General features: G+C 44.1%; 1 protein-coding gene across 1 annotated transcript in view; it reads left to right on the top strand.

Moving 5' to 3' along the window:
• Positions 1-27329, top strand: part of PCGF3 (polycomb group ring finger 3) — a 664227-nt gene that overhangs the window by 298105 nt on the left and 338793 nt on the right. The window contains exon 3 of the mRNA XM_044064482.1: positions 15599-15654. Within this exon, the coding sequence (XP_043920417.1) occupies positions 15599-15654 (56 nt within the window). The remainder of the gene's footprint in view (positions 1-15598; positions 15655-27329) is intronic.

Here is a 27329-nt window from a genome sequence, read left to right on the forward strand (position 1 = left end):
GTTGCAGTCCTGGTTTCCCTCCCTCCATCTCCCTTTTTCTTCTCTCTCTCCCTTTCTCCTTGCAAGGAACTTTTGGTATTTACTTTCTACTGGTGGGGTTCTTCCACCATATCCTGGCTCCCACTTGGGGGCTCCTGACAGGGCAAGAAAAAGTGATGTAATGGAGTCGGTTACCTTACTTTATACTACTGATGACCTGACGTCAGTCCTGAAGTGACAGCAGCTGAAGCAGAAATACTAAGCCTCTGGTATTCAGGCCGTCCGAGGACTACCCTGGCAGGGATAACCCAAATGTGATGACTGCAACAGTGAATATACTCGAACATCTACATTTATGGTAAATGTACACAACTCTACTTTTCTATACACATGAAGGAACCAAAGACAGCGGCTGATAAATGCTTTTTCCCTTCTTGGGTAGGCCTGTTACACCCATTTCCTCTCTTTCTACTTCCCCTTTCACTTTTTTTTTAATCCCTCCCCCCGAACGTGAGAGCCATGTGTAAGGGAGCAAGTCTGTATTAGTTCTGTAGTAGCTTTGGCCTAATCCATTCTTCATAGGTGGCTTTTAGACTTCCCAGTAGCTGCCTGGTTGGGAAAAGACATGCATGCTTCCACATATCTGCATTCCTAATTCAGTGGCACAACACAAGCCCTACCTGTCCTCTTGTGCATGTAATCACCCACCCACAGGTGTATGTATGTAATACAGCAGGCTTATCCCCCCTCCCCCCACAACGGGTGAGCTGACATTGGCTACTTAGGCCCATCCTCCCTTATATATGACCTTTTCAACTCCTGTGCTGCTGATGAAAGTTTGGTCTTCTGGGTCTGTTAGGGCTTCATCTATGTATGCCCTTGGTCTGGTCAGTTGCTGTGCATCATGCAGCAAATTCATTGTTGGAAAACTCCCAACTCATGCAGGTTGAAAAACCTAGAAGAGTTTGGATGTTAATTTATAGTTTCTTTGTACTTAAGGCCAGCCTTTTTTCCTCTTTCCCTAGTGGGTGGGGGACCATAGAAACCTTTCAGGGCTTGGTTGCCTTGGTGGATTGTATAGCCTCCATTGCCTTTCCTAGAAAAATGTTACAAATTTAGATGGCAGCTTTTTAGCCCTATATTATTTTTTTACATTTTTATTAAATCACAATTTAAACAATATAAACCAAAGCAACAATCCGTGGTGAAGTACAGCTGACCAGATAAACGAAAACACTCTTGATGTATAAAAAAGTTTTAATCCACAGTATTGTAGCAAACACAATACAGATAAAGATGCAGTCGATAAGCGCTTTCACTCAGTGAGCTTCATCAGATCGTACTACTGCTACCCATCAATTCTTTATATACAATTCAAGCAGCACAACACAATTCAATTGTTCAGTAATTCAATAAAACAATCATGATTCCTTAAAAATATACACACATAAATATGCTGTCACTAAGATGCATGATAAATACTATGTAGAATTCTCAATTATGACTTATACTCCTATGAATATACTTTCTAAAAACTTGTTATAATGTAAACAAGATGTATAAAAAAATGTAAAAAACATATATATATATATATATATGTAAATATGTAAGTACTATCTGTGAAATGAAAAATGAAATATGTATATATATTGTATGTTATTAAATATGTGAAAAAATTGTTCTATTGTGTTATATTGTATGTATGTTTATTTATATATGTGTGAATAAATCAAAAATAAATATCTAAATAACGTAGCAACTCAATATTCATATGCCAATATATAACAAAGTTGATCTAAAATAACACATAAAAAATGTATATATACATTTACATGCATCTCCAATGAACAACTCATTACTTATGAATCATATATCGTATAAAATCATACGTAATATGCTTAAGTATGTGCAAAACCATATGTATGTGCCTGACACACTGTTAAAAAACTTTACTATCTAAGTTTAACATTAATGTTCCTTCTCTTCTTCAGAGCCGGTTTTATAACAATAAACAATGATGCATGACTTCCGTTGCAAAAGTAGAAGTGTTTCTCCATCTGAACTCACTGCATCAAACTTTGGCTCGTTTAAGGATGCTTAGTTTACTTCAGGTGCAAACAAAACAAACTTGCAGTTTTTTTTTTTTTTTTTTTTATATATTGCAAGTTTGTTTTTGTTCTTAACATTTTAAGATTAAAACAGTAAGCAGAGACATTCTGAAGTGCAAGTTTAAAGTGAGACTGGATAAGAGTGACTTACTTGTACAGTACTCGTGAGTGGAATTTAAACTAGCCTTCAGAGAGTGTGAGTGGGTGTGTGTGTTAAATCAGCTGTTTTGCTCATAGTATGAGAAATAGTGTGTGTTGCTGTGGGAGAAACTAGATGTGTGTGGAATTTAAATTAGCCATTTGTTGCTGTGTGAAAGAGGTGTGTGTGTGTGTGTGTGTGTCTGAGAAAGTGGAGAGAAGGTAGGTGTATAGGTGTGTGTGTTTTAATATACCTCTCAACTGTCCATATTTAGCCTCATGGTTTTTGGTCTGTTTTTTATGCAGTTTGTGGTTTTCTGGCAAATCAAGTAGGGTTGAAGTCACTAAATAATGACGTGAGTTTCAGACTTCATATTGTTCAGAAAATGCATGTGAACACAAATCCCATTGTTCTAGCAAATTTCTAAGTTAAAAAGAGCAGTATTAGAAGTCTGTCCCTGTTTTGAGGCCATAGCAGCCCCATTATTTCAGACTTTGTCCAGATTTCTTGCACTAAGAGATTGAGAAGTATGCATACCTCTCATCTGTCAAGATTTTTTGCAGAATGTCCAGATTTATGCCTCATATTTTTCCTATTCCTCATAACATTTGTGGTTTTCTGGCAAATCACTGAGGATTGAAATAACTAAATAATGCCAAACTTGAATTTTAGACTTCATTTCCTTCAGAAAATGAATGCTAAGACAAATGTTATTCTAACAACTTTATAAGTCTATAAGAGCTATATTTAAAATCTGTTTGGGGGTAGGTGATTACAACTGTAAATACTATTTTTGTATGCTTTTTCTGATTAACCAGACATTTCTTTATCCAGCCTAAGGTCCGGTCCCAGCAAGGCCAAGTAAGAGGGAGTCTACTGTATCTTGATTTGGGTTTGAAGTAGTCTAATTTTTGAAGTGTTTGCTTGGCCTCCTCAACCTTTTCCGGACTAAAAGTGTGTGCGTGTTGGGGGAGGGGGCATACCCTGAATGTCTGCAGCTTACTGTTAAGAATTCAGCTCCTCATGCAGGTAGAAATGTGTATTCTTGAGAAATTCACTTCTCTATAAATAATCTTCTATGCTACTTTCAGTTCTGTATCCAGGAAGGTCTTGCTATTAGATCTGACAGAAAGAACTTGGAGTTCTAGTGCCTTATGTGTAAGAAGGCTTATTTGATATTTCTTAGAGATTTGTTTTTCCATGCTATGAATCGTGATTTCTTCTAAATGTAGTTTTTCTTTAACTAGTCCTCATCCTCCTGAAACATTAGAACTCAAGAGAGCAGCTATTTCACATTATTGCTGTTTATTGATAGATATGCATTCTCCTTATAAGAGTGAAGAGCTTAATTTTCAGGCTATCAGCTGCTTGCATTTGCTTCATATCAGGAAGGGAACCAATGGCCCAGTGGACACATGTATGTCAGTCATTTGCTTTCAACTGTCTCACACACCACTTTGTAAGGTGGTGAAAAATGCATCCTTTTTGAATGCTTCTGTAGCTGATTTGTCTGATACTGGCTGTTGGCCTTCACTGCATACCTGCATGTGCCACTTTGTAAATAGAAGATCTGATCCTATCCATGTCATTATTGGTCATGGATGGGTCTAGGATTTGACCTCGGATCTGAGCCGGCAACTAAGAGGATGGCTCCTGAGCTCAAGCACCTCCCCTTGCCAAGATCCCCTGCTACCCACAACCCTCAGATTTCATTTGCTGCGATTTCGCTTGGACGTGCTTCCTGCAGCTCAGGTTTCAGAGTTACAGATAAGTGCTATTTTTCTCTTTTTTTTTTCTCTTCCAGGTTTCTTTCTTATCTTTCCTATCTCCTCTCACCCCTTTTTCTAGTTAGGTTCCTCCCCTCTTGGTAGCATGTCTCCTAGGTCCCTTTTCTTTCCCATGTCTTTTGGGCAGTTTAACTCTCTTGCCTCATCCCCTTTCTGTCCTTTCCCCACGCCCCCCTTTTTTGTTTAGTGAGCAGGTGGTGTGCGCATGTGTGTGTGTGTGTGTCTGCCAGCGCGCGTGCATGGTGTCTGAGAATCCCTCTGGGTTTAAAAGACTATCTGTGTGCGGTCAGACGATGTCCCATTCTGACATGCACAAGGAGTGTGTTAATTGTCTGTGAGAGACACATCTGGAGGTTGAATGCGCGACATTTGTGCTGGATTCAACCCCTGGGCTCTCCTGGAACACAGGAATAAGCTCCTGCTTAAAGGGCTTGCCAAAGGGGGGGTCCTTTGGTATATAGTTCCCATTACAAGACTCCCTCTGATCCTAAAAGAAAGTCGTTGTCTTCCTCCAGGGATTCTCCTGACAAAAAGCTGAGGCTCACCGATCGCAGTTCCCCAGATCCAAATCCAGCCTCCTTGGTTTTGAATATGGGCTCGTCTGCTCCAAGAGCCCTGTCTCCCTCTGTTGGATCCAAGACCTCAGAGCCTTGGAGATCCACAGATCCGACCATCTCATCAGATCCATCTGTGGTACCATTCTTTTCCTTGGATCCAAACAGGTTTTTGGATCCAGTGATTTTGTCGGATCTGATCATTACTGAGAGCTCTCCCTCCAGATTCAGGATATCTGATCCAAGGTGTATAAGTAGGTCTCCCTTCCAAGACCACAAGCCGTCAGCGAGGTTGGGGCATTCTTACATCTCTTCCAGATCCACCAGGACCCTGCTTCCCTCAGACATGGATAGGATGAGGAGGAGCTTTTTCAAGGCCCAAATCGGGTTGGGCTTGTTGCCATCCCTCGCTGAATTGCTTTGGGGATCCTCTCCCTCTACGGGACTCCTCTCTCCTCTGTCTGGGTTCGGACCTCCTGGATCAGAGCATTCCTAGTGAGAGGCCAACAGTGTTGGGCATATCTTCCCTTCTGACACCATCAGCGTCCCTGGCTGGCTCAGTTCTGTTAACCTTTGAGCTGGTGCACCTCGGCCTCATGAGGTCTCTGCAGGCTCCCGGGGAGTGGAGTCTTGTCCAGAGTTTTCAGACTGTTCCCTCCCTCCCTCTGGGTGCCTCTGCACTGTACAGGTCAGGGCCAATATCGTCTGGAGATGTTAGTGCTGCATCTGGGGTCCCCTATTCCTTCCCTGGTGGCTGCGGACAGTGGGGATGGGGAGGTGGCTTCATCCAGTCAGTTGGCCTTCCGGGCAATAGAGAGGACTGTCTCCAGCTGGGAATCCGCCTCTCCTTCAGCTCTAGGTCCTACCCAGCCCCTCTCGACATTGGGCGGCAAGACCTCATCATCCTTCCAGGGTCAGCCCTCTCGTCAGTGCTTTCAGACGGGCATTACCCCCCTCAGGGTCACTGCCTCTTCTGAGTCCTCCCCAGAGCCCACTGTGGACGAGCCTCCTGGGAAGAGGACCTGCAAGAGGAGGCACTTGGACTCCCCTAGAGAGTCCCTCACTGAAGGCACAGATTTTGAGGAAGGAGACTTGTCCCCCAGACTTCCGTCCAAGGAGTTGTCCTTTTGGGACACCCTTGAGATCCTTAAGCAGAGAGGCAATTTGTATTCCCCCACCACGTCTTCAGAGGAATCTTTGTTTTTGAAGGCCTTTTGGACGGGCTCGTCTTCTACCTTGGGTGTCTCCCCTGCCAATGAACTCATCCAGCTCATCTCCGACAGGGCACTGAAGGAGCCAGACAAAGTGGAAGCAGTCCCTAAGAAAGATGACAAGTTCCTAAGTCCCCCCCAAGGAGAGGGCTTTTTGGAGCAAGGACGTCTCCATTGATGCTGTTGTGGTGGCTGCAGCTACTAAAAAGGAGCTCACCAAGTAGAGCTCTATGGTCCATCCCCAAACAGGGAGTCTCGGGCGATTGTTTTGGGAAACGCGTGTTTGCCTCTGCTATGTCTGGACTGAGCGCAACTAATTACATGTCACGCGTTACCTGGCTGCAAAGGGACTTGGTATCAGAACTGTCCACTTCCCTTTCTAAGATGCTGCCTCCGGAGAGTGTTAAATTGGTCTCTCTGGAGTTGTCCACTCTAACTTCCCTGGCTAACACCTCGATGAGGTTGATCTCCAATGCAGTGAAGGCCACGTCTTGAGCGGCAGGCACAGGCATTACTGTTAGGCATCATGGCTGGCTTCACCTTTGCGGGTTTGAGGAACCCTTCAAGGCATCATTCACTAATGCTCCTTTTAACAGGTCAACTTTGTTTGTGCCGTCCATCAAAGAAAGCTTAACCTGTAGCGAACAGGAAGGAAAGACTCCATCTGTGGTCGGGATCAAGTTCTTTAAAGCCCAAAGATCCTTTTACAGAAATTAGAGGGGTAGTAAGAAACTGTGATTCTGCAGATCCCAGTCCTCCTTCCAGGATGCTGTTTAGGAATCCTCTTCCTCCAGTCAGGGAAGGGGGTTTGACAACAGATGTGGCCCAGAAGCAGAGGGGGTCTGCAAAACCAGGGCTCCTTGGAACCCTTCTTGGAGAAGCCCTCTCAGCGCTCCTGAAAAGCTGCTCGGCTGTCCTGCCCTGGAGGCAGTCGGGGGTAGACTCTCCCTCCACCCACTAGACTGGACAAGTATTACCTCAAATCAGTGGATGTTAAACATCATTTGGGTTACTTCATACCCATTTTTCAGCCCCTCCAGTTCAAAAATCTCTCCCAGACGTTCCACCCTGCCAGAGGGAGCTGGCCCTTCTCGAGGTTCAAGAACTTCTTCAAAAAAGAGCCATCTAAGAGGTCCCAACAGGACAACGAGGGTCCAGAACTTACTCACTTCTTTTTGGTGCCCAAGAACATTGGGGATCTATGTCCCATTTTGGACCACAGCGAACTAAACCTGTCATTCAAGAAGTTGAAGTTCCAGATAGTCACTACTCAGTCCATTTTTGCCTCTTCTGCACAAGGACAACTGGATGTGCTTGGCAGATCTCTAGGATCATACTATCACATCAGAATCGACAGATGCTCCAGGAGATATCTGCTCTTTCGGCTAGGGTCCATTCACTATCAGTTCAGAGCCCTGCCCTTTGGACAGGAGGACACTGAGGATTGAAGTAACTAAATAGTTTCCAACTTCATTTCCTTCAGAAAATGCATACCAAGACAAATGCTGTTATTCTAACAGCTTTCTAAGTCTATAAAAGCAATATTTAAAATCTGTTTTTTTTGGGGGGGGTAGGTGGTCACAATCTATAAATGCTATTTTGTATGCTTTTTCTGATTAACCAGCCATTCGTTTATCCAGCCTAAGGTCTGGTCCCAGCGAGGCCAGATAAGATGGAGTCAGTTGTATCTTGATTTGAGTTTGAAGTATAAATTTTGAAGTATTTGCTTGGCCATGTCAACCTTTTCCAGGCTAAAAGTGTGTGTTGGGGGAGCATACCCTGAATGTCTGCAGCCTACTGTTAAGATGTGTTTGCTTGAGAAATTCACTTTTTTTTATAAGTAATCTTTTATGCTACTTTTAGTGCATTTTCCAAGAAGGTCTTTCTCCTGATTGCTATTAGGTCTGCCAGAAAGAACTTGGAATTCCAGTGTCTTATGTGTAGGAAGGCTTATTTGATATTTCTTAGAGACTTGATGTTAAGTAGTTCTATCTCGCCTTCATTCTTTACATATGGGATCGTAGCCAATCCTCGGCTCTGACTCTGCCTATTTACAAGCTGGAAGACTTCTGGTTGGCTCATGACTAGGTAGGTATCCCATGGTGCACCAGTACAAACCCCAGATCTCGTTTGCTGCGTCGAGTTTGGTTGTGCTTCTCTTTGGCTCTGGCTAAGTGTTTGCATATTTTCACCTTTTTCAAAGTTTTCTTCACTGTTTAGCGTAGATTAGTGTGGTTCTATATAGTTAAATCCATACTGTTTGTAGTTATAAAGTTATCTTATATTTGCGCCATTTGGTGCAATTTTTGGCCTTTGGCTGTTATTTCTTCTTGGTATCCCGTGTACCAGGCTTACTTTTTGGATTAAAGTAGGCGCTTTTTGCGCACTAGTATTCTGTGTGTTTAAATAGAATTTGGCGGTTTCCTCTTGCTATTTGGAGTTATTAGATTGCTGTTAGCATCGTTTTGCTAATATTGTTGACAGAACTTTGTTCTGTTTGTTTTTGCAGTTGACTTGTGCTATTGTTCTCCACTGTTTTGTTGAGTGTGTTTAAGTTAGAAGACCCTATATCCTCTTGCCCGGGCTAGGCCCGTTTAAGTTAGAGGACCTAGTCGTCCTCCTCTGTGTGTGTGTGTGTGTGTGTGTGTGTGTGTGTGTGTGTGTGTTCTATTGATTTAAGAATGTCTAAAGAGAGTAAGGAGCATAAGCCATCCGGCTTCAAGAAATGTGTTAAGTGCTCCCAAAAGATGTCCTTAACAGATGGTCACGGTAATTGTGTTTACTGTTTAGGGGCCATCCATTTGAAAGAGACCTGTTTATTCTGACATCCCTTTAGTCCTAGGGTGTTGCAGGAAAGGAAGAACCAGCTAATTCTAAAAGGTCTTCTTAAACCTTTCTTCGAGGAAGACTTGTCTAGTTCCTCATCATCCTCCAAATCTGCTAAAGGAAAGTCAATCTGCCAAGAGGCCCTCCCCGGCACTGGCTGTTGTCCCGGAGTCACCTCTTAAAGTTGCGAAAACGGTCTCATCGGCTACACAGACTTCGGAGCCGACTGAGAATGGCATTGTTGTTGCAGGGTTGGTTCTAGGTTTTTCGGAGCCGACTGCTGAGACTCTTGAGACTACTTCTTGGAGCTGGTCTATGGACCTTCTATCGGTTTCCTTGTTAGTGAAGTCTCCTGTACCTTCGAGATCTCTATCTCCTACTATGTCATCCAGGTCTTCCAGGAGTTTATCACAAGAAGATGTGGAGAGGGTAGTGCTGAGACTTTTGAAGTTGTCTGCTTTGCCTAAATTGTTGTTGGCTCCAACCAAGTCGGCTCCAGAGCCACTCGAGCCCGTTCAACCCTCTGTGTTCATTCCTCCTCCAAGCCATGCTGGTCTTTCAGAGCCAGAGCACTTGGTACCACCAGTTGAACCCTCGGTTCCAGCTCCAATTGTGGCCGTTTCTGAGCAGAGTTCTGCTCCGACACTTTCGGTGCCGTCCGTAGTGTCCAGGGGTCTGAAGCTCTCCGGTCGGCCCAAACAGGGATGCTTGGGACCGAACGTTTTCGGTTCCGAGTCTTTTTCTTGGCGCATTGGCTAGGGTGAGTTCGGACCCTGCATCTATCTCAGAGCCGATGGCTGTGGCGCCGACGGCATTCTCTGTCTCCTCAGAGCCAGAGAGGTCACCTTTCGAGATGATGAGTATGCTGTCCCGACCGTCAGCATCTACCGGGGGTACCGGCACTCTTCCCCCTGTAGCACCTACTTCTGTCTGCGCTCCTACTCCCTCCAGCGGCAGCAGAGACCCCTAGCCTCAGGAGCCACCAGCCAGTGGCCCCCATTCTTCTGAGACCTCCCCGGAATGTCCTTCCGAGGAGCCCCCATAGAAGACTTGTAAGAGGAAGCATGTTGACTCCCAGGATGCTTCTTTGGCATCTAACACTGACCTCGAGGAGTCTGAAGGGTCCCCAAGTCGTCCTCTGATGTCTCCTTCGTAGACATCCTGGAGATCCTTAAACAGTGGTGTGACTGGCCCACTGTTACCCCTTCTGATGAGGTGTACCTGAAGGCTTTTGGGTCACACCTTCTGCCTCTTTGGTATCTTCACTTTTTGATGACCTGATGGATTTAATTAGTTGAAAGGTGTGGGATACTCCCTGATGCCGTGGAGCCAGTTTCCAGGAGACCAAACAAGTTCCTTTCTTCCCCTCCAGGAAAAGACTTTTTATCTAAAGGTGTGCCTGTAGATGCCATGGTGGTGGCGGCGGCCAGTAAGGAGCTAGCTGAGAGCTCTTCTTCTGTTCATCCACCGAATAAGTAGTCTTGAACAATAGAAGATATGGGAAACGTAACTTCTCTTCAGTGGCATTTACTCTCAGATCGCTGAATTACCTTACTCACATTACTAGGCTCCAGAGAGACCTCCTAAAAGAGGAGATTCTATACAAGGTGCATGTACTGAGGGAGTCCCTGACAAGGTTTCTGCCCAGTTGTCCACCTTGACCTCTATCGTTAACTCCTCCATGCAGCTTATTTCGTATGCAGCCGGTGGTGCGAGCAGGGCAGCGGGTTCAGAAACTTCCTTGAGGCGTCATTCCTGTATGCATTTCTGTAACTTTGAGGAACTGTTTGTCTACCTTTACCAACACCCCATTTGACGGTTCTTCATTTCTTGGATCCAAGGTAAAGGACACACTCAGCCAGTGTGAGCAAGAAGGAAAAACACTTCCTGCCATGGGAGTATGTTTTACTGTTCCCTCTAGACCATACCCTAAGGGTCAGAGGGATGGTAAAATGTGGCTCAAGAAGTCCCAGAGGTTTTTCCAGGAGGCACAGGGTGACTCCTCCTTCAGAGGCAGAGGAGGAGGAGGAAATGGTAGACGTTGCCCTAGAGGCAGGTGCGGTCCGCAAAACCAGAGAGGTCGCTATTCCTTTCGGCCCCGGCCTTTCCAGTGCTCCTGATGTGGGGCCTGACTGTGTTTCTCGGGGGTCGCATTTCTTTGTATCCAGAAGCCTGGCTAAGTATCACTCAAGACAAGTGGGTACAAAGAATTATTACCTGAGGTTATGTAATACCCTTTTCTCATCCACCTTTTGTTCCCAAGAAGATCCCAGGTGTTCCACCCAATCACAGGGATCAGGCAACTGTGGAGGTCAATAAGTTGCTGTCAAAACGAGTCATCCAAACTGTCCCAGCAGACCAAATAGGATTCGGAGCTTACTCCAGATTCTTTTTAGTGCCAAAACGTACAGGGGACTGGAGGCCCATTCTGGACCTCAGCAGATTGAACGAATCAGTAAAGGACAAGTTCTGGTTGGTAACACTGCAGTCTATACTCCTGTTTTTAGGGAAAAACAGTTGGATGTGCTCAATAGATCTCCAAGACGCTTACTATCACATAAAAATTGACAGGGCGTCAAGGAGTCGTCTACGCTTCCGGCTGGGAGACGGTCACTTCCAGTTCCGTGCTCTGCCCTTTGGTCTCACCACAGCCCCCAGGGTGTTCACCAAATGTATGGCAGTAGTGACAGCTCACCTGAGACGTCGAGGATTCCAGGTGTTTCCATATTTGGACGACTGGCTCCTGACTGCCCCCACCAGGCATCTACTCCTTCATAGCAGGGACAATACTATTCAGCTTTGTGCCCAACTGAGAATCTCTATAAACTGGGAAAAATCTGCCTTATTGCCCTCTCAGTCTGTGAATTTTATAGGCGCAGAGATAGACACAGTAAACATGGTGGTTCGTCTTCCTGCCAAAAGGGCACAAAACCTGGTGTTTCAAATTCAGTTTCTTCTTCCCTTGCAAAGGGTCAAAGCCAAGATTGTTCTGCAGCTCCTTGGGACCATGGCTTCCACCATACTATTAGTGCCACTAGCCAGGTTACACATGAGAATTCTTCAGTGGCTCCTGCCGTCCCAATGGTCCTTTCAGCACCTTCCATTATCCCATCACATTCTACTGACAGAATCTTTCAAGAAGGACCTCCTTTGATGGACATTACCCAATCAACTGACCACGGGCTCTTCAATTGTTCCTCGCCAACCCATTGCCACTGTGACCACGGATGTCTCACAGATGGGGGGGGGCCAGTATCTAGGCAGGACTGTCCAAGGCACATGGCAAGACCACGAGGCCCACCTGCATATATGTGTTCTAGAGATGAGGGCGGTGCTCCTGGTGTTGCAAGCACTTCACAACCTTTTTCCTCTAGGGACTGTTGCAATTCAGTCAGACAACATGTCGGTAGTATGGTATATCAACAAACAGGGCGGAACCAGATCTTACCCACTCTGTCGATAGGCCATGCGAGTTTGGGAATGGGTGATATCTTCCCAGCGCTTTATGGTGGCTACGCACATTCCAGGGATGACCAACGTGATAGCTGACAAGCTCAGCCAGGCAATTCTAATGCCAGAGTGGTCTGTGAAACAGGACACAGCAGAGCAGATTTTCCACAGGTGAGGGACAGCTTTGTTGTGACCTCTTTGCCAGTCCAATCAGTGCCAAATGCAGCAGCTACTTTTCCCTCATCCCTCCTCCGGGGGAGTCGCCCAGAGACACACTTGTTCATGATTGGCCCCTGGGTCTCCTGTATGCTTTTCCTCCCTTTCCTGTCATTCTCAAGGTGATTCAGAAAACTAAACGGCTGGGAAGCAAATTGATCCTCATTGCTCCTTACTGGCCTCGTCAGGTTTGGTTCCCCTTCCTTGGGCCTCTTCTCCTGGACGATCCTTGGATTCTGGACCCAGTTCCAAACCTGGTTCGCTTCACACCTCATTACACACCCTCAATTTGACAGCGTGGCTGCTCCAGTTCCATCAAAAGTCAGGCTTCACGATTTCTCGCCTTCCGTGACTCGTATCCTTACATCTTCTCATAAACCTTCAACTAGGAAACTTTATTCCAGTAAATGGAAAAGATTCTCTCTTTAGGCGGAGAAAATGGATGTTGGACCCCTTCACTGTCTCCATTCCCAGGGTTTTGGAATTTCTCTCTGAACTATTTCACCAAGGATCTACGGCTGCCACTATCAGAGTCCAATTGGCAGCAATTTCAAATTTCCATTTGGGGTTTCCAGATTCAAATTTGATGTCTCATAAATTGTGCAAAACCTTCTTCAAAGGTGCCACTTTACTCAGACCTCCAGTTCAGGAGCCTGTGGCCTCATGGGATTTAAACTTTGTGTTATCAAAATTAACATCTCTGCCCTTTGAGCCTTCTCATTCATGCTCTTTGAAGTTCTTGTCTTGGAAGACGTTTTTGGTGGCTATCACGTCTTCCAGACGGGTGTCAGAATTGCAAGCCTTGTCTAATAAACTGCCTTATCTGATTTTTCATAAAGACAGGGTGTCCCTTCGTACTAACCCTTCCTTTGTTCCCAAGGTCTGTTCCCATACCACCTTGAATCAGACCATAGACCTTCCGGTTTCCTTTCAGAATCACTTCAATGCAGCTGAGTACAGGTTTCACCAACTGGATGTCCATAGACAATTAAGTTTTTATTTGCACCGGACTAAAGACATTAGAAAATCGGATCAACTGTTCATTTCCTTATCCGAATCCAGGTTGGGCTTACCAGTTTCTAAATTGACTCTAACTGGATTTCTAGCTGTATAGCTTATGTTTACAGTTCTGAGGGCAAACCTTTACCCTTTAAAATCAAGGCTCATTCTACCAGATCTCAATCTACCTCTGCAGCCTTTCAAGTCAGGGTTCCACTTGACAATATTTGTGTAGTTATGTAGGCTACCCCTCACAGTTTTATTACTCATTACAAATTGAATTTAACCTCCAGGGGTAGAGCATCTTTTGGTTCCACAGTACTCTGGAGTGTTTTTCCTTGAGCCACCCAAGAATAAGGTGCTAGAGATGCTGTCCCATATGTAAAGAATGAAGGTGAGATAGGACTACTTAACATAAAGAAGTTATGTACTTACCATAACGTTCCATGTTAGTAGTCCACCTCACCCTTCATTCTTTCGAACCCTCCTGCCACCATCCTGGAAGTACGTGGAGACAGAAAAATACTAATTTCATTATTTATGGAGACCTTTTGGTATTGCTTTTTCTGTAGGCTGTTATTTTTTCTAGTCAGTAGCAAACGAGATCTGGAGATTGTACTGGTGTACCATGGGATACCTACCTAGCCACGAGCCAACCATAGGTCTTTCAGCTTGTAAATAGGCAGAGTCTGAGCCGAGAATCGGCTCCGATCCCATATGTAAAGAATGAAGGGTGAGATGGACTACTAACATGGAACGTTATGGTAAGCACATAACTTTTTTTTCCATGCAATGAACCATGATTTCTTCTGAATGTAGTTTTTCTTAACTAGTCCTCTTCCTCCTGAAACATTAGAACTCAAGAGAGCAGCTATTTCACATTATTGCTGTTTGATAGATTTGGATTCTCCTCATGAAGAACTTTAATTTTCATGCTATCAGTTGCATGCATTTGCTTTATATCAGGAAGGGAGCCAATGACCCAATGGACACACAAGTATGTCAGTCATTTGCTGTCAGCTAAGTGTCTCGCACACCACTTTGTAATGTGGTGAAAAATGCATCCTTTTTGAATGCTTGTACTGGTGATTTGTCTGATACTGGCCATTAGCCTTCAGTGCATACCTGCATGTGTCACTTTGTGAATAGAAGTGTTAGTGGGGTTGTCGTGCAGGTCATCCTTTCTTGTATATTTCCTTGCATAAGTTTGCCCCTACAAAGTATTTTTATAGTAAATCGCTTGGGAAATACATACATATATAAATCTACTTTACAAACTCAAAGTTTCAAAACTTAAAACTGCAAATGGTAGAGACCATAAGATCAAAGTTTTGAAGCTTCAAAATTGTAATAAAAAAAATAAATACTAAACTTTTTTTTTATGTTTTTGCAGGGGGGGGGGGGCAAGCCCCCATGCCCCCTGCTAAATAAATATACCAACTCCGAGATAGCACTACAGTGAGAGAAAAAAGGTAAATTTCCCATTCCGAGCTATACCGCGATCTCCATTCAAAACGTTTGACATATATATATATATATATATATATATATATATATATATATATATATATGTGTGTGTGTGTTTGTAATATTGATGCAACTTCATATCTGTATGTGTCCAAACAGGATTCTGAAGTGGGTACTTTTTTACTTTCTCCTTGTCCTTCGAATGTGGCTTCATTCTGAGACTTTATTTTTGTGCATATAGCTGAAATGCTAGTTTGTAAGGCAGTAGATATTTCTCTCAAAAGGTTGCCGTTTTATGGAGAAATTCTTTTAGGTGCTAAGCACTTTGTATAGTAATCATTGCCAACTTTTTGTACCCTGGTACACGCTGCTTTTAAGTTCTTGCAGAGTGCTATGCCTGTTTTTATTGTATGATTTGCCAAGTTTTTGTATGGAGCACACGAGAGGTGACTGATAGCAATTAGCAAACTAAAAAAGCCATAATTAATCCTGCCCGATGTACAAGATTGAAGTATCATTTGCACCAGCTTTTCTTAAAAGATGCTTCATGAAGAGTTGGTTTCATTGCTAAAAGTAATTTAAGGGATCACAAGTAACTCAATTATTTGGTTAACAAGTATGCTATAGGAATGAAATAAATTTTATTTGAATTTTGTTGTTTGGTGGTGTCTATTTTTATTACTCTATATGTCATCGGGCAGAGTTGTGTATATATCAGTTTAATGTACATCTGAAACACTGAGAGTAAACTGTAAATCTCTTCAGTGTGGCTCCATGCTCAGATGTTAATTAATAGTCAGTAGTTCACAGTCTGCTGTTTTTGTACAGTATTTGAATTAACTATTTCTTTTCTCTCTGCCAGCCATGATAGAACAATGCAGGATATTGTCTACAAACTTGTGCCTGGCCTTCAAGAAGGTAAGTTGTCTCTGATATTCCACTAACGTAAAGTGACAATACTACTAAACAAAATCTGGCTTGTTTGGACATTTCTGAATGTCTGATAATTTCTTATTCTTTGTTGTACATTTGCAGTGCAATAGAATAAGATTAAAATTAAATAAAGTGGTTTAGCAGCCATATTTTTGTAATGTAGATTTTTACCTAAAATTATCCAAATACGTTTCTTGTGTACGTTTGTTTTGCATTGCTTGAGTGTTTGTTCCTGATCCCAGACTTATGGAATCACAAGTAGACACAACTAATCAGATGACTGGCTGGAAGGGGAAGGGTCAGATGTCTCCTATATTTCCGTCTTACAGAAGGGAGGAAGAAAGAACTGTCCTTCATAGATGCTGTAGGTCCTTTCATACTCTGAACAGCAAAATATTATGAGATAACCCAGTTGGTATATGGTCAGCAGTTTTGCACTTGAAGTAATTTCATGACTTCTTAGTGTAGGGTAGCTTAAAAGTAACTGTAACCAGTGGAATGAAGAAGTGGTATAGTTTATTAAACTAGGACAGAAATCACGATTCAGCTCTGGTCGCCAAGAAGACTTACGTTGATAAAAACACTAGCAAATACCTTTTGCATGTCATACTTCATCAGGTAGTAAAACTATCAGCAGAAAAACTTTTATAAGACTGAGGGTCACATGAGCTAAACCAATTGTCTTAAAGGTACTGTTAATCTAAATACTGGTTTATGCAGCAAATGTATAACCTCAACATGTACATATAGCATATAAAGGTGTATAATATGCAATATATAATAATAAAAATAAAAAAGAAACCTGCATAGTCCATTAAAATACATGTATACAGGTCTTATCATTTCAAGCAAATATGAAACTGTATTAAAAAAAACAGTATTATGGAATATAAAGATTTTGTATTTCATATTTATGAGCTGATAATTACACCTGTAAGTGGAGTATATGTTTCTTTTAGGCATGTTTCTTATTAATTTTCATTATGTATTTTATATATATATATATATATATATATATATATATATATATATATATGCACACTATTTTTATAGATTTGTTCTTTTTTATCTTCACTATCTCACTGCAAGCATTTGGTTGGTACCACATCCTTGAATCGAAACTGATCACCTCCCATATAACTTTCTACTTCTGTGCCTGTTCATTTATCAGTAACCTTCTTCAGCGCTTTCATGCAGTGTGACAGGAATTTGATATCCTTTGTACTGCCCCGGCAATACATTTGTGGGGATTTCTTGTTTGAGAAGCTTCTTGAAGTACTTATTTCATCTACCCCTATGTCCTTTGGACTGGTGAACAACTTGTTGGTGACATCTCTTGTGAATGGCATCCAGTGGGCATGTTATGTATCTTTCTTTGGTTGCCTTGCAACGTGATAGAGATTATTTGTGCCATCTGCTGAGTCACTTTCCATAAGCTGGTAGAGTTTGTCTAGCACCTTATTCTTTGCCATTGCAACTACCTCATTGCCAACCTGTGTTCCTACTTAGCTGGGCCATGTTTTCTACCTCCCACTCCATCACATCTGCTTTCATTTGATAATATGCAGGAATTCTGAATTCTACTACCAACTTTCCTTTTGTACCTTATTTACCTACTTGGCTCGCCTGCATATCTAGTCTGCTGTTTTCACAGACGCTGTTTTGAGGTGCAGCCATTCTTCTTTAGCCTCATCTCGTTCCTGTTCTGAGATGCTAGAGCCATGAATATTTCTTTGTATTTCTGTACTTTCATTCTAGTCCACAGACTTCCAACAGTGTTTTAATTTCAGCCTAGTCTCTGTTCATCTTGAGTGTTTTTTGACCACTGTTTGCATCTGATTCTGGCAACCAGTGGTTTATATTTGGGGATGACTGTTTTCACTGGGAATGATTTTTCAGTCTCCGAGTTTAACCCTTGCCCTTTCTTTGCAAGAAGGAAGTCTTAAAATGAGTTGCATGCTGAAAATGCGCAAGTCATCTGGACTGTCTGATACTGTATAATATTCGCTGTTCATAAATTTGAAGCAAGAATTAAGGCATGAAGAGTACAGTGCTGTCAGCATTTCAGGTTAAAGAATAGTATACAAAAGCCAAACTGCATGGCACATGCATAGGACTGGAAGAGGCCAAATGCGCCAGTAATTTTAAAGGTCCATAAATTATGCCTGCTACTTCCGTTGTAGACAAAATTGATGAAGATTTACTTATAGAATGTGTGTACAAAAAGAATCCACAAACAATGCATATGTGAACTCAAAGCAGCATGTCTTTAATTGACCTTTTGATGGGTACTTTTTGACAATCATAGTGCAGGAAGATATTAATACAGATTTTAATATGGATATTTACTGTCGCAACTGAGATGAAGTTGCATCCTTAAATCATGAATCCATTTTCAGGAAAGTTTACATATTTGCTAAAAATTAGTACATATTTTTGTGCCTTAATTCCTGTCAGGTAAGACAAGTTAACTGCAGAACAGTGCTATAACTGGCTCAAACTTGGAAAATATATTCTGCGGGGTTGTAAAGTAGGATGTTCTTTCTTTCACTGTTACAGTCATCACATTTGGGTTATCCCTGCCAAGGTAGCCCTCGGCTGGCCCAAATACCAGAGACTTACTATTTATACATCGATTGCTGTCATTTGAGGACTGACATCAGGTAGTCAGTAGTATGAAGTAAGGCAATCGACACCATTACATCAGTCTTTCTTGCCGTGAAGCTTGAAGCAAAAGCAGTTTGCATGAGTGCCGGTCGGCCACTACCCAAGTTTTCGTTTACCAAATTCAAGTCTTCTAAAGCTAAGTACCCCATTGGGGATCCTCTTTTCTTGAACTAACCGATGTCAGAAAAAGTTAATCGGCTCACCTGTGGAAAGCAAATACCACACCGAGACTTCCACTCTTACTGCATCACTTGCTTAGGCCCAGACCACGATGTCCCCCGTTGTCGCTTCTGTGCTTTGTTCAACGCCAGAACTGTCAGTCATCAGGCCCTTATTGTAGCCAGATATTTTTGCTTACAGTCCTCGAATTCCGATATGGCTTCAGTAAGCCATCTGACAGCAGATCTTCCGAAAAAACATAAAGATAAAGACAGAGACAGACCGCACAGGTCCAAACCTACCGACACTTCCGTTAAGCTAGTCATCAGTTCTCCAGTACTCCGTGAGGCACTTTCGCAGCCCCTGATGCCCACTTCAGTTGATTTTTAGGCTGCTACTGAGACCCTTTCCGAGTCCGGTATGCTGCAAATCTCTTTGACTAAGGATCCTGCGGTTGTCTCTACCTTGGATGGCTCTGGAGCCACTGAGCAGGCACTGGCTTCCGAGGAAGTCATTCGCTCTACAGAATCTCGACATAAACCGACGATGTCCTTCAAGGATGCATCTGCAGTCTTTACAAATGGGTTGTCCTGTCGTCAGGCAGCCCTTCGGTCGGCCGGATTCCAAAGTCTGGGTCTGGCTTCGGCTGGTGTCGCACTTCACCCAGCGTCATTGCGGCAGTTCTTCGGGTATAAAGGCATCAGCCGACGCCATTTTCCTCAGTCTTTCTTGCCGCGTGGCGCCCGAAGCAGAAGCTGTTCGCAAGTGCCGGTCGGTCAGATCCAGAGATTACTACTACCGAATACTACTTCGAAGACTTCTATAAAGCTAAGTACCCCATTGGGGACTCTTTCTTGCCTCAGCCGATGTCAGAGAAAGTTAATAACTGTTTATCTTGTGGGAAACAAATACCTCATAAAGATTTCCACTCCTATTGCATACATTGTTTAGGCCCAGACCACGACGTAGCAGCTTGTCTAGCCTGTGCTTCTTTTAACCGACGGACGCTTAGACGTCGCTCGGACTTTGCTGAGCAGATTTTCAGCTCCGATTTTGCCTACATTATGCCGTCGGATCCTCCGACTACGCAAATAACCAAAAAGCGCAAAGAAAAGGACCGACACTCGCGGTCCGCGGTTTCGGCCGAAACCACGGTTAAGCAAACCACGAGTGTCTCGGTTTCGGCCGAAACCGAGCAAGCGGTTCTTTCTTCAGCCGATAACTTGCCTTCTACCGAGGCCTCTTCTATCCTGGTAGAAACGGCTTCTGAAATCCAACCTTCTGTTGCGATTTCACAGGATTTATCAGACACCATTCCCCTAGATATTTCTACCCCTGCACGTGGAGCTGCTAGGCCTCCTCCAGCTATGTCTATTAAGGCCTTTGCCAGGGCTAAAGCAGCCAAAGCATCAAAACCTGTGCCTGCCAAGCCCCCTCTCACAGGCCCAGCACCAGCTCCCATATGCTTTCTTTGGCAGAGGATCTCATCTCTTTAATCCGTGGAGCCCAGCCGCATCCAGACAGGACCTCTCTCCCTCCTCCAGAAAATAGGCCTAGAGCAGAGCCCCCTGAGCCAGTAGCCACAGATGATTCCTCTGATGACTCAGAACATACAGACCCTCCTGAGGCTTCTTATTCTCCTTACGAAGACTCTGATGCTGAGGAATCCATCCCTTCAGCCTCTCCTCCTGAGGAATTTTCATTTGGGGAAACCTTGCATGCTATGAGGGAACAATTCCAGTGGCAGGGCCAAGATTTCTCAGACTCTAGAAAAAGGCTTCGGACCTTTCTACACTTGCCACAGCATAGGCCTTTAGCTATACCTTCAGTTTTATCTGTTGTTGATGATGCATTTAATGATGCTTGCACTGCTCCTGATACTTTACCTCCGGCTCCTGCTAAGCCCGATAGGTACTACAGGGTCCCGGACACTCATCACCACTTATATAAGGCCCCTTTTGCAGATCCAGAGACTATCTCCCAGGGCCCTAAAGCTGTAGCAGCTACTTCTTCTAAAAACCCCTCCCCTCTGAAAGGGATTCCAGGTCCTTAGAGAGATGGGGTAAAAAAGTTTACACCTCTGCTACTTTGTCAGCTAGAGCTTTGAACTGCCAATTTCATATGATTCAATATCAAGAGTTTATGCTTGACCAGTTGACTAAAAAGCTGTCCTCTGAAGAATCTTTAGATAAAAGTATGTTCAAGAAATGTTACATAACATACAGCAGGTTAGTAACCATTCTTTAAAATGTGGCTATGATGCACTGGAGGCTTCCTTTAGATCGGCCATGACTGGCACAGTTATCAGGAGGCATGCATGGTTGAAAGAACAGGCATTACCAGACCATGTCAAATCTAAGCTTTTGGATGCACCTATGGACAAGGTCAATTTATTTGGTGCCCCACAGCAGGTACTAAAAAGATGGAAGAGAAAGCAAAATCTGTGCAAACAGTAAAAGATTTCTTACAAGTTCAACCTCCAAGGTTTAGCAGGAATTGGCCCTCCAAGAATTGGTCCTTTCCGGACTCCTCTAAGACACAAAGAGGCAGGAATAGGCTCTAGAGGCAGAAACCAATCCAGGGGTGCCTACAGGGGTCGCCAGTGGCAGGGTAACAACCAACGAGGCACGGATACAGCCACCACTACCACAACAACTCAATCACAGTGACTTGGCGGTGGCACTGCCTACCAGGGAACAACTAGAAGCACCCTTAGGCGGAAAGCTAACATTATTTTCAAGAAACTGGCACTGCATTACAAGAGAAAAATGGATTTTGCAGACTATAGACAAAGGTTACAGGTTCCATTTCCATACTCTACCAGGAAAGAGAGGAATGCCAAACCTACCACCTTCTCAAAGGACAGAAGCTCTAAAACAAATATCTCAATTATTAAGACTGCGAGCTGTGGAAAAGGTACCATTAATGGAGCAAGGGAAGGGATTTTACTCCAGGCTCTTCCTGGTACCAAGAAAAGAAAACAAATGGAGGCCTATTCTAGACCTGTCCGCTTTAAACACATTCCTCATTGTTCCAAAATTCAAAATGCTGACCCTACAGCAGCTTCTTCCCATGCTGGGCAAGGAGTCTTGGCTGGTAACTCTAGATCTCAAGGAGGCATACCTGCACGTCCCCATAAGACCAATTTGCAGAAGATACCTCAGATTTCTTGCAGGATCAGAGCATTATCAATTCTCAGCATTGCCCTTTGGCTTATCTACTGCGCCCAGAGTGTTCACGAAATGCCTGGCATCAGTAATCGCTCATTGCAGACTTCAGGGAATTCAAATCTATCCCTACCTGGATGACTGCCTGATACAAGCGGACAACAAAAACAAACTAACAGAAGACTTACAAAGAGTCATCTACCTGCTGCAAGCCCTGGGATATACAGTCAATACAAAAAAGTCAAGGCTGATTCCATCCCAAAGAATAACCTTTCTGGGTGCAGAACTGGACACATCAAAACAAATGGCATTTCTAACTGCAGAAAAGAAAGAGCAACTTCCTCTCTACTTCTTGGCATTAACAAAGCAGAACCATCTAACTGCAAGAAAAGTGCTACAAGCTCTAGGCTTCATGGCATCCTGCATAATACTGGTCCCTCATGCCAGGCTTCATATGAGAAAGCTACAGTGGTACCTAAAGAATTTGTGGTCTCAGCACAAGCACAGCCTAGAAACCAAAATTCCAATGATCCCATGCCTGAAGCAATAGTTCTTATGGTGGGCTCAGGCCTGTCAATCAAACACAGGACTGCCCTTTTGCAAAAGTCAACCAAGACAAACCATCACGACAGATGCCTCAGACCTCGGTTGGGGGGCACACATGATGGGCAAGTGCATTCAAGGCCTATGGACTCAAGACCAGCTGCATCTGCACATAAATCTAAAAGAAATGATGGCAGTAAAATTGGCAATCCAGGCTTTCAGACCTCTTCTCCAAGAAGGCCAGTTGATGATAAGGACAGACAACACCACAGTTATGTGGTACATCAACAAACAGGGAGGCACACACTCATACCCTCTATGCCGGCTGGCACTGGACCTATGGGATGTGGCTCTGAGCTACAACATTCAGTTACAGGCAATTTATGTACCAGGGAAGGAAAACATTCTAGCAGACATATTAAGCAGAACTACAACAGATGCCCACGAATGGATGCTGCATCCGGACATTTTCAAAACCATCACAAGAGAATGGGGATTACCACAGATAGACTTGTTTGCATCCCCATTCAATCACCAGTTGAAGAAATTCTGCACAAGGACTTACCACCCACTTGCTTGGAAGGTGGACTCCCAGAAAAGCCTGACAGCATACGCATTTCCACCACTTTCTTTGATGCACAAGGTGCTTCTGAAGATCAAAGAGGAACGTCCGAGGATCATTCTGATAGCCCCAGACTGGCCAAGACAACATTGGTATCCACTGCTGAGGAGCATGTCCCGGGAACAAATATGGACACTGCCCCTGATCCCATTACTGCTGACACAGAACAACTACAACATTCTGCATCCAAACCTAAAAACTCTGCAGCTAACTGCCTGGAACATTACATAGCAGCAATTAACCCAAATTTATCCCAAAGGGTTAAAGACATAATCCTGGAGGCTCGTAGACCTTCAACAAGAAAGAATTATGCAGCAAAATGGAAAAGATATCTCATCTGGAGTACTGCAAAAGAGCAAGATGTGACACTGGTAAACATAGCCAACATCCTGGAGTACTTGGCGGAGCTCTTCCATACAGGCCTGTCCTATTCCTCCATCAAGATACATGCATCAGCTATTTCAGCAGAATACAGCTTGGATCCTCCTGTCTTCTCGCATCCTCTACTCAGACAGTTTCTGAGAGGAATTAAAAATGTAAAACCTCCCAGGAAACCTCCATTGCCAGCATGGGACTTGAACTTTGTGCTAGAAAAACTGACTCTACCTCCTTTCGAACCAGCAGCTACAGCAGAATTGCAATACTTATCCTGGAAGACTGCTTTCCTGCTGGCAATAACTTCAGCAAGAAGGGTCTCTGAACTACAGGCATTAATGGCAGTACAGCCCTTCCTGATCTTCCATCAAGATAGAGTGTCCATGAGAACAAATCCTACATTTATGCCTAAGGTGGTATCCAGAGTCTCTTTAAATCAGGCTATCCACCTTCCTACATTCTTCCCCAATCCACAGAACAGGGGAGAAAAGCTCTTACATACCTTGGATGTACACAAACAATTACGCTACTACCTGGACAGGACAAAAAACAATAGAAAAACTGACCAGCTTCTGGTAGCATATGCAACAGGAATAGAAGGAAAACCAATTTCTAAACAGACAATCTCCAAATGGATAGGAAATTGCATTACATTTTGTTACTCCTACCATGGAAAGAAAACTCCAGAGAATATCAGGCCTCACTCCACAAGGGCTACAGCCACTACCACAGCTTTCTTATGAGGAGTGGCTACCAAGGACATTATAGAGGCTGCTACTTGGACCTCCGTGCATACATTTGCCAAGCATTATAACTTACCTCTATACTCTAGATCCCGTGCTGGTTTTGCCACTGCTGTTTTGCAAGGGATCCTGACTACACCATAATCTATTCTCATTTCCTCCTCCCCTAGTTTAGCTATGGTATTCTACCCATTTGTAAAGACTGCAGATGCATCCTTGAAGGACATAGTACAGTTTTGTACCTACCATAAATGTAGATGTCCGAGAGGAATGCATCTGCAGTCAGGATTACCCACCCTCCTTCCCCTCTGAAGTACTCCTAGGGTACTTACCAATCTTCAGCTAGCTTGGGGGGGATCTATTATGGTGTATTTGTTTGTATATTTGTACATACATGTTTATTTTGTGTGTTTGCTCTCTACTATTTGGAAACTTTGGCATTTATCAAAATTTAGCCATCCAAGAGGGCACCTGGCATCTGGGGCAAGAAACACTGAGGAAAATGGCGTCGGCTGATGCCTTTATACCCGAAGAACTGCCGCAATGACGTCGGGTGAAGTGCGACACCAGCCGAAGCCAGACCCAGACTTTGGAATCCGGCCGACCGAAGGGCTGCCTGACGACAGGACAACCCATTTGTAAAGACTGCAGATGCATTCCTCTCGGACATCTACATTTATGGTAGGTACAAAACTGTACTTTTTCTTTTGTGACTACCGTTCTTTCAAAAATGACCGAGTTTCTTAGGCCCAGGGTACGAACCGCACCCAAGAAACTGATGACCCAGTCGCAGGCACGTGCTACCTTGCCTCGGTCTCAAATGCATAAAATGCTGGAAGACCTTATCATGCTGATCAGGGGAAACCAAGCCACCCCCTCGAAAAGGAAAAGAGCACTGTCCCCTGTAGTTTTGTCAGAACAAGAGTCAGATGAATCTGATTCATCTGAATATGAAGACATGCAACCCCACTCCACTTATGAGGATTCTGATGCAGAGGATTCCATTCCTTCAGCCTCTCCCCCAGACTATTTTTCCTTTGGGGAAACCCTGCATACTTTAAGGGAGCATTTCCAGTGGGAGAGTCAGGACTACCGTCAGTCTAAAATGAGACTCATGGAATTCCTAGATGTTCCACAGCACAGACCCTTGGCCATCCCCCCCAGTCCTGGATGTTGTGGAGGATGTTTTCCTCAAATCCAGCTTGACTCCTGACGCCCTTACTCCAGCTCCCAGAAAACCAAACAGGTACTACAGAGTCCCTGACTCACACAAATATCTTTTTAAAAATCCTACAGCTGACCCTGAGGTCATTTCTCAAGGCCCAAAGGGATTAAAGCAACCTCTGCTAAGAATCCCACCCCCTCAAACAGGAATTCCTGAACATTGGACAGATGGGGTAAAAAAGTATACACCTCAGCTACTCTTGCTATCAGGGCACTAAATTGTCGGTTCCATATGCTGAAATTTCAGCAACATACCTTGGAACTCCTTAAACAAAAAATGTCTTCCTTTCCTGCTTGGGCAGAATCTAAAGATTTACAAGAGTTGATGCATTCTGAAAGTCAATTAACTAAACACACCTTGCACTGTGGTTTTGATGCCCTAGAAGCTTCTTGCAGGGCAGCAGTCACTGGATCTGTCATTAGAAGGCATGCATGGCTTATGGAACAGCCCCTGCCAGACCATGTCAAATCTAAATTGTTGGATGCCCCCTTGCACAAAGATAACTTATTTAGCACTAAGGCAGAAGAGGTCTTAAAAATTTTGGAAGAAAAAGCAAAATCTATGTAAACAGTTAAGGATTTCTTGCAAGTCCAGCCAGCATTGTCCCTCCAAACATTGGTCCTTTCCTGCTGCCAGTAAACTGGCCCAGCCTAGGCCCCGTGGAAACAGTCCCCCCTCCCACAGACAGAAGACACAGGGAATTCAGAATTCTAAGCAGTGGGCTACCTCCACTTCAAAACCAGGGAGTTCTAAGCCACCTCCTTATGGTAAGAACTCAGTGACTCACCTCCACCCCCCCCCCTCTCTGCCCACCTTCACTTACCCCTAGGAGGAAAACTCTCCTTTCACTCAAGCACCTGGGCCACCATTACCAAGGAGCACTGGGTTCTGAACATTGTGGCTCAGGGATACAAATTTTCCTTCCACGCCCTTCCAACCCCTAAAGGGTTCCCAGATCTACCACCATATCATTGGGCAGAGGCTCAAAAGCAAATAATTTCCCTGCTCTCTATGAGGCCAGTAGAGCATGTTCCTGCAAAACAGGCCAAGGTTTCTACTCCAGACTATTTCTGGTACCCAGAAAAGAAGGCACCTGGTGCCCCATCCTTGATCTATCCATTCTAAACACCTTCCTGGTGATCCCAAAATTCAAAATGCTCACCCTCCAGCAGCTGTGTACCTATGCTGTCCAAAGACACTTGGCTAGCCACCCTAGATCTAAAAGAGGCCTACCTCCACATTCCTATCAGGGAATCATGCAGAAAATATCTCCGCTTCAGGGTAGGATCTCAACACTTTCAGTTCTCTGTGCTTCCCTTTGGCTTATCTACTGCTCCCAGAGTTTTCACAAAATGTCTGGCTCCGTCCATTGCCTTTTTCAGACAAAGAAATGTTCAGATTTACCCATACTTAGACTGCCTTATTCAGGCAGACAGCCAGGAAAAGCTGCTCAAGCACCTGGCCTTTGTAAAGGCCCTCCTAACTTCTCTAGAGTACACAATCAACGAAAAGCAATCCAAGCAGGTGACTACCCAAAGGATAGTCTTTCTGGGAGCAAGGCTGGACACAGCATCCCAGATGGCATACCTTACATCGGAGAAACAAATTTTCCTGACAACCTACTTCTCTCAACTAGCCACCAGGCCCCAGCTTAACTGCAAGAAAAAGATCCTGCAAGCTCGGGGGTTCATGGCATCTTGCATACTACTCATTCCATATGGCAGACTGCATATGAGGAAACTTCACTGGTACCTAGAGAGCCTTTAGTGTCAACACTCTCAAGACCTGGAAACTCTTCTACCTATAATTCCTTGCCTCAGAAAAGATTTTCTTTGGTGGGCAACAGCATGTTCCCTCAACAAGGGACTGCCTTTATCCCCACCACCCGCCACCCAGACCTTCACCACAGACGCATCAGACTATGCTTGAGGTGTGTACAGGGCCAATGGAGCCCACAGCAATCCCTCTGCACATCAGTCAAAAAGAGATGATGGTTGTGCAGCATGCCTTGATAGCTTTTAAGCCCCTTCTCTTTCCAGGGACTCTCCTGATCAAAACAGACACCACCACTGCGATGTGGTACATCAACAAGCAGGGAGGGACTCGCTCCTACCCTCTATGCAGGCTGGCCTTGACCCTTTGGCACACAGCCTCTGCCA

This window comes from Protopterus annectens, chromosome 2.part2 (assembly GCF_019279795.1).
Source record: "Protopterus annectens isolate FY-2018-M chromosome 2.part2, PAN1.0, whole genome shotgun sequence".
In the NCBI taxonomy this organism is placed as follows: domain Eukaryota; kingdom Metazoa; phylum Chordata; order Ceratodontiformes; family Protopteridae; genus Protopterus; species Protopterus annectens.